We start from the raw sequence: 11,328 nt of genomic DNA, 5'->3' as shown, positions 1-11,328 counted from the left end.
GTTTCTACCTATAGTTTTATGTATTGCAAAGGCTCCGCAGGAGGCCTTGTTCACTGGGTACGCTGTAGCCCCATTTTAGGTATTCCAATCAGTCACAGGCAGAAGACAGACTTACAAACCTTCTACTGTGGTGTTAAACCAATCACCTTTTCAATATAAAACAAGCAGATTAAGGTACAGAGACACAGCCGAAATGGGAGAAGAGAGATGTCGTGCCACATGAGGATCACCAAGGAACCAAGCAACAAAGCTGAAAAGAGACAAAGACCTTCCCTCCAGAGCAGACAGAGCGAAAGCCTCCCAGAATTCAGACTTCTAACCTCCGAAGCCATGAGAAGAGAAATCTCCATTTGGTAAAGCCATCCCGTGGTATTTCTGTAAGAGTTGTTGTTGTTGTTATGTGCCATGGAGTCAGTTTCGACTCATAGCGACCCTGTACAGGGTTTCCAAGGCTGTAAATCTTTACGGGAGCAGAAAGCCTCAGCTTTCTCCTGTGGAACAACAGCTGGTAGTTTTGAACTGCTGACCTTGAGGTTCACAGACTGATTCGTAACCACTACGCTACCAGAGCCCCTTAAGAGTAGCACTAGAAACAGTTGCACTAGAAACTAAGATAACAAAATACCCATGTTGTAGAAGGATCATTGTCCCAACTCAAAGATGAGAAAACTGAGGCACTGGGAAACTAAGAATCATGCCTGAGGCTAAGATCAGGTCCTCAAGTTAACTGGAAACTTTACGCTTTAATTTACCACATTCTCCATCTGGGTAAATAAAACATACACAGAACATGCAAATTGTTTCATCTTGTAATGACAGTAACAAGGATGCTCTTTTTAACATATGCTACTTTTTTTCCCTTACCAGAGAGCTAAAGATATTAATGAGAGGGAACTTCAATAAAAAGGACAAGACAGTCTCATTCCCACCCCAACACACCACGGTGTATCCAAGGTAGTTGTCCTAAGTCCCTAACACACAATTGCTGTGTAACTTTCAGAAAGTTACTTTACCTCTCTGATACTTGATTTGCCTATGTATAAAATGAAGGTATTAGACTACATGACTTCAGAAGTCTCTTCCAGCTCAAAGATTCTAGGATTTTATTTAATAGTAACCACAGAAATGAAAATTGAAACAAGGAGCTACCTTTTTTCTTCTCCACAAAATTGGCAATGATTAAGAAAAACAATTAATACCCACATGCTGGCAAGCATGCAGGGAAATAAGTACTCTCTCACCCACTTTTGCTAAAAATGTAAATTGGACTATACTTTCTGGGGAGCAATTAAGCAATTTTTAATCAAAAGCCTTTAAAAAGATGCCCAGCCTTTAACTCTAAAAATCATTTTTGGAAATCTGTATTTCAGAAGAAGGCATATGTGCAAAGGTTTTGAAAAGAAAATTCTAGCAAAAAAAAAAAAAAAAAAAAAAACGCAGGCTAATTGTTCATTGGTAAGAAGGGATCAAATAAAAATATACCGCATTCAAATGTTGCAACCATTAAAAAAAAATTCATTATAGAAGAATAGTTAACAGTGTAGGCCAAACATTCATGATGATTTGGTTTAAGAAAGTTAGAAAATAAAAAGTACATAACCCCATGAGTGACCCTGCTGCTATTTGAAATATCAGTGGCATAGCTTCCGGCATCACAGAAACATGCAAGCCACAAGTCTGGCAAACTGACCGACAAGTAGTGAATTCATTTCAGCAGAGGTTCCAGACTATGGTAATCTCCTTCTAGACAAACTGACGAGTAAACATTTTATAAATAGGAGTGGACCATTGTCCAATATAGTGCTGGAAGACGAGCCTCTCAGGTTGAAAGACACTCAAAATACAACTGGGGAAGATTTATCTCCTCAAAATAGAGTCAGCCTTAATGGGGTGAATGGAGCAAAGCTTTCAGGACCTTCAATTGCTGACGTGGCATGACTCAAAAGGGGAAGCAGCAGCTGCAAACATCCATTAATAATCAGAGCGTGGAATCGAGGAAAATTAGAAGTTGTCAAAAATGAAGTGGGATGCTTGAAAATAGATATCCTAGGCATTAGTGAAAGTGGCCCTGATAATGTAGTGGGTTGTGCATTAGGCTGCTAACCACTAGGTCAGCAGTTCGAATCCACCAGCCACTCTATGGGAAAACGATGAGGCTTTCTGCTTCTGCATAGATTTACAGCCTCGAAAACCCACACTGGGTTGCTATGAGTCGGAAATGACTCAACAACACAGAGCCGCAACAGCTGCTGACATTAGTTGAGCTGAAATGGACTAGTATTAGCCATTTTGAATCAATTATATGCTCTGCTATGCCAGTAATGACAAATTGATAATGAATGCTATCATTTTCATTATCAAATAGAACATTTCAAGATCTATACTGAAGTACAACACTGCAGTGACAGGATAATATCCATATACCTACAAGGAATACCAGAGTCCTGGTGTGGTGCTGCAGGATAATGTGCTGGACCGCAAGGTCAGTTTGAAGTGCAAGGTCTTCTTGGAAACCTTTCCACTCCTTGGAAACCCTATATAAGGCTGCTATGAGTCAGAAGCCACCCAACAACAACAGAAACAAGGAAAACCAGTTAATACTGTTATTATTAAAATTTATATACCAATCACTAATGCCAAAGATGAAGCAATTGAAGATTTTTACCAACTCCTGCAATCTGAAGTTGATCAGACATATAATCAAGAGGCATTGGTAATTATTGGTGATTGAAATGCAAAAGTTGAAAACAAAGAAAAAGGATTGGTACATGGAAAATATGGCCTTGGTGACAGAAACAAAGCTGAAGATGACATGATAGAATTATTCACAGCAGCTTATTCATAGTAAATACGTTTTTCAACAATATAAACAGCAACTTATACACCTGGGCCTCACCACATGGAATATACAGGAATCAAATTGACTACATCTGTGGAAAGAGACTATAGCAATACTTAATATCATCAGTCAGATCAAGGCCAGGGGTGAACTGCAAAGCAGCTCATCTGCATGTTCAAGTTGAAGCTGAAGTAAATTAAAACAAGCTCACAAGAGCTAAAATACAACCTTCAGTATATTTCAACTGACTTTAGAGATCATCTCATGTATAGATTTGATATATTAAACATTAATGACCAAATAGTAGACCATTGTGGGATGATATCATACATGAAAAAGACAGGACAGGTTAAAAATAATAATAAAAAGGCCAAAATGGAATGCCAGAAGAAATTCTGAAACTTGCTCTTGAATGTAAAGTAGCTATAACGAATGGAAGAAATGATGAAGTAAAAGAGCTGAACAGAAGATTTCAAAGGGCAGCTCAAGGAGACAAAGTATTATAATGAAATGTGCAAAGAGCTGGAGTTAGAAAACCAAAAGGGAAGAACATGCTCAGCATTTCTCAAGCTGAAAGAACTGAAGAAAAAACCCAAGCCTCAAGTTGTAATACTGAAGGATTTTATGAGCAAAATCATAGAAAGATGCTGAAAGCTCCAAAAGAAGATGGAAGGAATACACGGTCACATACCAAAAAGAAGTGGTCAATGTTCAACCATTTCAAGAAGTAGCACAGGATCAAGAATCACAGTAAAGAAAGAAGTTCAAGTTTCACTGATGGTACTGGAAAGAAAACAAGACTCCAGGAATGGACAGAATACAATTAAGATATTTCAACAAATGGATGTGATAATGGAAGTGCTCACTTGTCTTTGCCAAGAAATTTGGAAGACAGCTACCTAGCCAACCGACTAGAAGAGATCCATATTTGTACCCAGTCCAAAAAAAGTGATCCAACAGAATGTTGAAATTATCAAACAATATTATTACTATCACATACAAGTAAAACTTTGCTAAAGATAATTCAAAAATGGTTGCAGCAGTATACTGACAGGAAACTGCTAGAAATTCAAGTGAGCTTCAGAAGAGGACATGAAGTGAGGGACATCATTGCTAATATCAGATGGGTCTTGACTGAAAGTAGAAAATACCAGAAAGATGCTTACCTGTGTTTTCTTGTATTTACTATGCAAAGGCATGGAACTGTATGTTGTTGTTGTTGTCAGGTGCCATCGAGTCGGAACCGACTCATAGCGACCCCATGCACAGCAGAATGAAACAATGCTCGATCCTGGGCCAACCTCACCACTGCTGCCACCCCCGAGTCCATCAATGATGCCACCTGGCCGATCCATCTCGTTGGGGGTCTTCCTCTTTTTCTCTGACCCTCCACCCTACCCAGCATGACATCCTTCTCCAACGATTGTTTCCTCCGGACTACATGTCCAAAGTAGGAGAGACGAAGCTTAGCCATCCTGGCCTCCAAGGAGCACTCTGGCTGCACTTCTTCCAAAACAGATCTATTGGTTCTTTTGGCAGTCCATGGCACTTTCAGTATTCTCCTCCAACACCACAACTCAAAGGCATCAATTCTTCTACGATCCTCCTTATTCATTGTCCAGCTTTCGCATCCATATGAGGCTATTGAAAACACAATGGCCTGGGTCAGGCGCACCCTAGTCCTCAAGCTGACATCTCTGCTCTTCAATACTTTAAAAAGTTCCTGTGCAGCAGATTTGCCCAGTGCAATACGTCATCTGATCTCTTGACTGCTACTTCCGCGAGTGTTGATAGTTGATCCAAGAAGAATGAAGTCCTTGACAACTTCAATCTTTTCTCCACTGATAAGAATGGAACTGTATAGATTGTAACAAATTACAAATAACATTGTGAAGAATGAGAATTCCAGAACATTTATTTGTGCTCATGTGGAACCTATATATGGACCAAGAGGCAGTTGTTCAAACAGAACAAGGGGATTCAGTATGGTTTAAAATTAATAAAAGGTGTGTGTCTGGGTTGTACCTTTTCACCATACTTAGTCAATCTGCACGCTGAGCAAATAGCCTGAGAGACTAAAACTATATGAAGAACATGACATCAGGATTGGAGGAAGACTCATTAATTTGCTTGCTGAAAATGAAGAGCGCTTGGAGCACTTACTGATGAAGATCAAAGACTAGTCTTCAATATGGGTTACATCTCAACATAAAACAAAAATTCTCACAACCAGACCAATAAGCAATATATAAATGGAGAAATTTTTGAAATTTTCAAGGATTTAATTTTACTTGGATCCACAATCAATGCTCATGGAAGCAGTATTCAAGAAATCAAACAATGTATTACGTTAGGCAAATCTGTTGCTAAAGTCCTCTTTAAAGGCTTAAAAAGTAAAGATGTCACTTTGAGGACTAAGGAGCACTGACCCAAGCCTTGGTCTTTCCAATTACCTCATATGTATGTAAAAGTTGGACAATACATAAGGAAGACTGAAGAAAAATTGATGCATTTGAGTTATGGTACTGAATACTGGATATGCCATGGGCTCACAGAAGACTGAACAGATCTGTCTTAGAAGAAATGCAGGCATAATGCTCATTAGAAGTGAGGATACCAAGGCTTCATCTCTGGACAAGCTATCAGGAAGGACATCATGCCTGGTAAAGGAAAGGGTTAGCAAAAAAGAGGAAGACCCTCATTGAGATGAAGTAACACAACCACAGGTTCAAACACAGCAATGACCGTGAGGATGGCACCGGACTGGGCAGTGTTTCAGGTTCTGTTATACAAAGTCAGAACTGACTCGATGCCACCTAACAACAAAAACACACAATCCCAAATTTATGATACACTGATTCTTCCTCCTAAATATGTGTATCTAGAATCTCTCCTTTGCACCATCCCCACAATTACCACCTCCCTCTTTCAATCTATTCTTTGGACTGTAGCCAAGAACAATCTTTCCAAACTCAAATTTAACTGTCTCTTTCACCACCACCACTCTCCTTTACGGCTCCCCACTCATCTTGGGAAACGTCCAAATTCCTTTCTAAGGTCTTCACTACTCTTGGTGAGGAAAACAATCTGGGCCTGGCCCACCTGGCCATCAGTGTCTCTCACTGCCCCCTGCCCACCCTTAAAGGGCCTCAGACGTAGCTATCCTTGGGAACAGAAGAGGCTGGGACCAATCTCAAGATCCCTGCTAAGAGAAGTAGCTTTCAGCTGGCACAACAAGATATAAGAATTGGAGTTGAAAGAACCCTCTGAGGTGAAGGTGTGGGACAGAAGACACTGGGTCACATTGAACATAAAGCCCAAGGAGGAAGACAGAGCTGGAACTAGTGGCTTTGTAACCTCCTCTGTACTAGTTTCATCTCTCTCCTTGACTTCTCCAAATGCACAAGAGGGCAGGAGGCAGAAGCTCTGCTCATTCCCACTCTAAGAGACTAAAGATTTGTATCCCCAGGACCAATTGCTGCCATGACGTGTTTAAAGGGTCAGAGCGAGGCACCATACTAAACCCTTCACATGTCCTGAATCCTCACCGACTCTTCAAAGTCAGCCCTCCTACGATGCCCATATCCAGGTAAGTAAAGTCAAGTTCCCTTAGAAGGGGTTTGCCCAAGGAAAGGGCCAGAGCCAGAAGATTGCCCCACACATCAGGCCCCCAAGCTCCATTGTTCTCCCCTAAGACTGCTGTCAAACATCCCTATTCCCTTTCAGGCTGGCTTCCTGGGCCTCAAGTACTCTCCCATTTGGTCCATGGCATCACTGGGCAGATGATGCTCAGAGAGGTTAAAAGGTTTGCCCAAGATCATAGAGCCCAAGTGAGAACCTAGCCCATTCTTCCAGGATATTGAGCTCCTGCCTAAACAGAAATTACATTTTTCACTCAGATTCCCAGCCCGATATTTAGTCTAGCTGCAGTTCCTCTTGTTGCTGTTTTGTTTGACCTTCAGCAGACACAGACAGCAAGACTCTTGCCCATGCACATTGGATGCAAAGGGACCACAAAAGCCACTTCTCGTCCTCTGGTCCTTCCCTCCCCTTGCTGGGTGAACCTTTGCCTAGCTGGGAGTCCACACCTTCATATAGCTACCATCCTGACTCCTGCTTTAGCCCCAGTAAGGGTGCTAGATGCAGCCTCCCTAAGGTAATGTCTTGCCCCATGTGGTCAAGCAGAATTGGGTGGGGAGAATGACAGAGGATATTCCTTGTCACAAAGGAAAAGAGACAACCTGGGGTCCCAGAAGCAGGCCAAAGACAGAGAGATCCCAAAGTCCTGCTGGCAACACTCAGGATCCCTGAACCCCAAACCCTGACACCCAACCAGGGACCCATTTTGTGCTCTGGGTCACAGAAGCATTAGTTGCCAGCTGTCCAGACCTCCCACCCGCTCCTTCCCTCCACAGTCTGCTGCATCCCAGGCTGCATTCTGGGCATTAGAAAGAATAGCAGAAGACACTCAGGGTTGGCAAGCTAGGTCAAGGCAGAGCCTGGGCTGACCAAAAGCAACAAAGAGGAGGTGATCAGGTGATCATCCCTAAGTGCTGGACAGAGGGTCCCCTGAGGAGTGCCTGAAAGTATCTTGGGAGAGATGAAGGAGAGGGAAGGTCTGGCTGGCTTGAATAAGGTGTGGCCCCCTGAAACATTTAAATGGATGCAGCTCAGACCACAAATGAATTGAGCGTTACAAGCTCAGATTTTTGGATGACCTGGCTGGTTTCCATCTCTGTGCCTGGCACAGAATGAGCACTCAATAAATGACAGGTCAGCGAGGCCTAAAAATGAACAAGTGGGTGGTGAGGGGGATTGCTGCAAATAAAAACAATCAGACCAATTAAAAATTCAACCTTTCTCTGCCTACTGGGTGCCTGGCCCAAAGATCAGAGCAACAGGAAGAAGATTCCTCTGTGAGATGAAATTCACTAAGATCTATTTAAGACCAATTCAAGACGGTACTGAATTGTATAGTCAAAACAATCATATTAATAATTATCACTAAATTTACTGATCACTTATCATAAGTGAGGTATTAAGTTCAATGCTGTATGTAAATTATCCTGTTGACTCCTGACATCCCTTCCAACCAAGATCACACCCGCTTTGCAGATGAGGCAACTGAGGGTCCATTATTAGAAAAGGGGACCTGCCAATTAAATGGTCTCCCCAGAGTCTGGGCACTAGAATGGCACTGTCAGCAACAAGCTAGAAGAAAGTGGGCCAGATCAAAGAAACCAGGTTGCTAGCAACCCCAACCATTGCTCTGTAAATTCCAGCCGAGTGGGGCACCTCTTCCCCTCACTAACCTCGTGCTGTTCCTGGACATGAAGCGTACCAGGAAGGGTGAGGATGAGGTTACAAGGCACTGACAACATAAAAAAGAAAAAAGAAAAAAAAAAATTTAGTCTTATCCGCAGAGGAGGAAAAAAATCTGCTCAGCCATGTTACACCTGAAAGCACGAGGGTTTTAGCCAGGCTGAATCCAGATGTGTCTGACAAAGGCAACACAGCTGCACCTTTTAGACCTCCTCCCTGCTTCCTTATACTCAGACAACCAGCATAGTCTGTCCCACAGAGTAAAAGAATCATGACCAAGGATGCTACCTAACACTAACTTGGGCATGATACCTGGGGTTCCCCTCTGGGCTCCCCTCAGAGTTGTAGTCAGTTGTGCTCAACGTGGCCTAGGACACCACGTGGTGCTTACACTAAGACACTCCAACAACTGTGGTTCTTCACCTGGGCTTTCCAGAACCATGAACTGCACAACAAACACGGGTCAAGGATGCAGATTCCTGGGCCTTAGTCCAGACCTAAAGAATCTTAACTCTGAGAGGGGGTGGCTCAAGCATTTTCATATTTAATGAGTTTTTCAGGAGATTCTGACATTTGAGAATCTTTCTTAAGCGGTTCCTCTTTTAACCCCTTACCCAGACTCCCCCAGAACAAAGAGCAGATGATATCATACTTCATCAGAATGAAGACCATCAAGGGGATCTCAGAATCAAGCTGGAGGCTTTCTCTCCTTTGCCTGTTGAAGGTCATTTCATTCAACAAATATCTGTGGACCTACTAAGTGTCAGCTCATGAAGAATCAGCTGTTAAGCAAATAGACAAGCTCCTGTCCTGGGAGATTCTACATCAACAAAGGAGACAGACAGGAGGCACATGAACCCACCACCTCTACCAGGTCAACCCTAATAAGGGTTCTATAGAGGAAAAGTACCCAAACAGCTCTCTCCCTGATCAAAACTGTTCCATGTCTCTGAAGGCTTTCAAAAATAGCCCAGCACAGCGTCACACAGGCCCATTCCTAACAAAGCCTTGTTGACTCAACTTCTCTCAAAGTTGGCAGATATGCCTCAGGAGAGGGAGGTGGATAAAATAACCATCCCAGGCCCCTTCCCATACAGAATCCACCATCACGGACTTACAGTAGAAATCAGAATGTGACACACAGAGGACAAGCAATCCCTGACACTCGGTGTGAGCTCTGGGCAGAGCTTTGGATCCAGAGAACCCTGAGTTCAAGTCCTGAACCTCGTACATGATCATGGAGAATCTTGGGGATGTCACTTTACCTCTCTGAACTGAGTTTCCTTGATGGTCACATTACCCACCATTCATAAGAGCTGTGGTAAGTGTTTGATGTGCTAACTCACGCTAAGAACCCGGATAAGCAAGAAGCCTGACCTCACTTGGCTCATGGGACCACTCCCCTGCTCCACACCACAATGGACATGCCCTGTGTAGCCATCACTCCCAACCAAGTTCACAGTGCCCTTTGACTCCCAGGGTCCAGGAAGTCCCACTGACCGCTGTGGGCCACATCTGGCCTGAGCCTGAAGGTAGACCTCGCACATGTTACAAAACAGCAGCCAGACAGGAAAGGGCCACCTCTCCACTTTGGAAAGACAGTGAGTGCAGTCAAGGATGGAGCCCCTAGTCCTCGGAGCCTCACCCCTAAAGAAAGTAGCTACTGGGATGTGAGTTCCTTGCTGCAGAATTCCAATGGAGAAGGCAGTACAGTACAGTAGATGATCGCACTCAGGAAAGCCCCCTTTGTTCCAAGCTCATGGGGTGAGGGGCATGGAAATGAACATGGGTTTGGACAGACCTGCAAACGTGCATGGAAGACCAATGAAATTGTGTGGTGGGAGTGCTGAGCAGAGATTGTGCAATGCACCACCAGAAGCTGCCTCCCATGCCTCCATCAAAGCATGGAGTTGGCAGTGGTCAATTTGCTGCCTCCGTGGAGGATGTTGAGGGACTGGGCCCACACTGCTGCCACGTATAGATAGGTTCTGAATTCCAACTCAAGCCCTGGGCACTGCTCCTTCTCAAGTCAGACACTCAGAAGAAGGCCGTCTAGACTACGAAGCCATAGTTCTTTCCAAGTACTAGCCCCAACCCAGTTCGCTGGAACCGAGCACCATTAACCCCTGGCATGCTGGGGCATTTCCAGAGAGGATGCAGGGGAGGGGAAAGCCCGGGATGGAGAAACTGGAGCAATAAGGGACTGGAAAGTTGTAAAGTTGGACAAGCAGTGGAGAGAGGCACACCGGTTCTGGTCTAGAGAAGTCAGAAACTGACAGACACTCCTCTTCCTGTGACCCAAGGTTATATATTCAGACCGACCAAATTACCCACCGACAGACACTTTGTAAACCCATTCTGCAGTTTGACAGAGAAAAGGAGAAGTGAGCTCCGGGCCAGAAAAGAATTCATCCTGTAAATCCTACAGCCAACAGGGCATCCAGGACCCTTCCCCGCCTAGGCAGCCGCCGCCCCAACCTCTGACAAATCTCGCCACCCCACACACACGATTCGGGGCCAGGGAGGGGGCGACAGGCCAACCTCACAGCAGCAGTAACAGTAGCAGCAGCAGCAGCGGCATCGTGATGCATGAATCACCCACCCAGTCGGGCTCGTGCCAGTTGGCTCGGCGCAGCCCAAACCACTGCAACCTAGTGCCCCCTCCCCAACCACCGCCACCCCCCGCCCTTGAATACCCCGATCTTTTGGGACAACTCTGCAGAAAGGGGCCTCGGGTGGGCTGGGGCTCTCCCGCCCGGCCTGGGGGTGGCCCTGCGTAGCTGACAGTCAACACTCGTCCCGGGCTGAAGGGGAGGAGGGCTAGAACAATAGGACCAGGTGTGGGGCTGGGGGCGCGGCCGGGAGACTTCAAGGAACCCCGGACAGAAGCAGGGGAAGGAATGACGCGGGAAGGTTGCAGCATTGAGGGAAGAGGGGCGGGGGACCAGAAGAAGGATTAGGGGTTTGGGGTGACAGTGTGATGGGGGAGGAGCGCAAGAGGGCAGAGGAGTCGCGATTGCGGAGTGGGGGCGCTGGGTTAGGGTCCCGGTACGCACGCACTCACAGTAGGTTTTCCTGGTCAGCTCCTCCACAACTTCGGGCTTCAACTTACTGTTGGATTTCCCCATCCTCGGCGGCCGCGGCCCCCGCCCTCCGGGCCGGACCCC

At 45.0% G+C, this 11,328-nt stretch overlaps 1 protein-coding gene across 1 annotated transcript in view; it reads right to left on the bottom strand.

Moving 5' to 3' along the window:
- NCS1 (neuronal calcium sensor 1) overlaps positions 1–11,321 on the bottom strand; it is a 69,417-nt gene extending 58,096 nt beyond the window's left edge. Inside the window, exon 1 of the mRNA XM_006834873.1 lies at positions 11,226–11,321. Coding sequence (XP_006834936.1) covers positions 11,226–11,289 — 64 coding nt within the window. The 5' untranslated portion in view covers positions 11,290–11,321. The remainder of the gene's footprint in view (positions 1–11,225) is intronic.
- Between the last annotated feature and the right edge of the window lie 7 nt (positions 11,322–11,328).

This window comes from Chrysochloris asiatica, unplaced genomic scaffold (assembly GCF_000296735.1).
Source record: "Chrysochloris asiatica unplaced genomic scaffold, ChrAsi1.0 scaffold00014, whole genome shotgun sequence".
NCBI classification, from domain to species: Eukaryota; Metazoa; Chordata; class Mammalia; order Afrosoricida; family Chrysochloridae; genus Chrysochloris; species Chrysochloris asiatica.
Note: the sequence above shows the minus strand (reverse complement) of the source record. Positions and strands in the feature narration are given on the sequence as shown.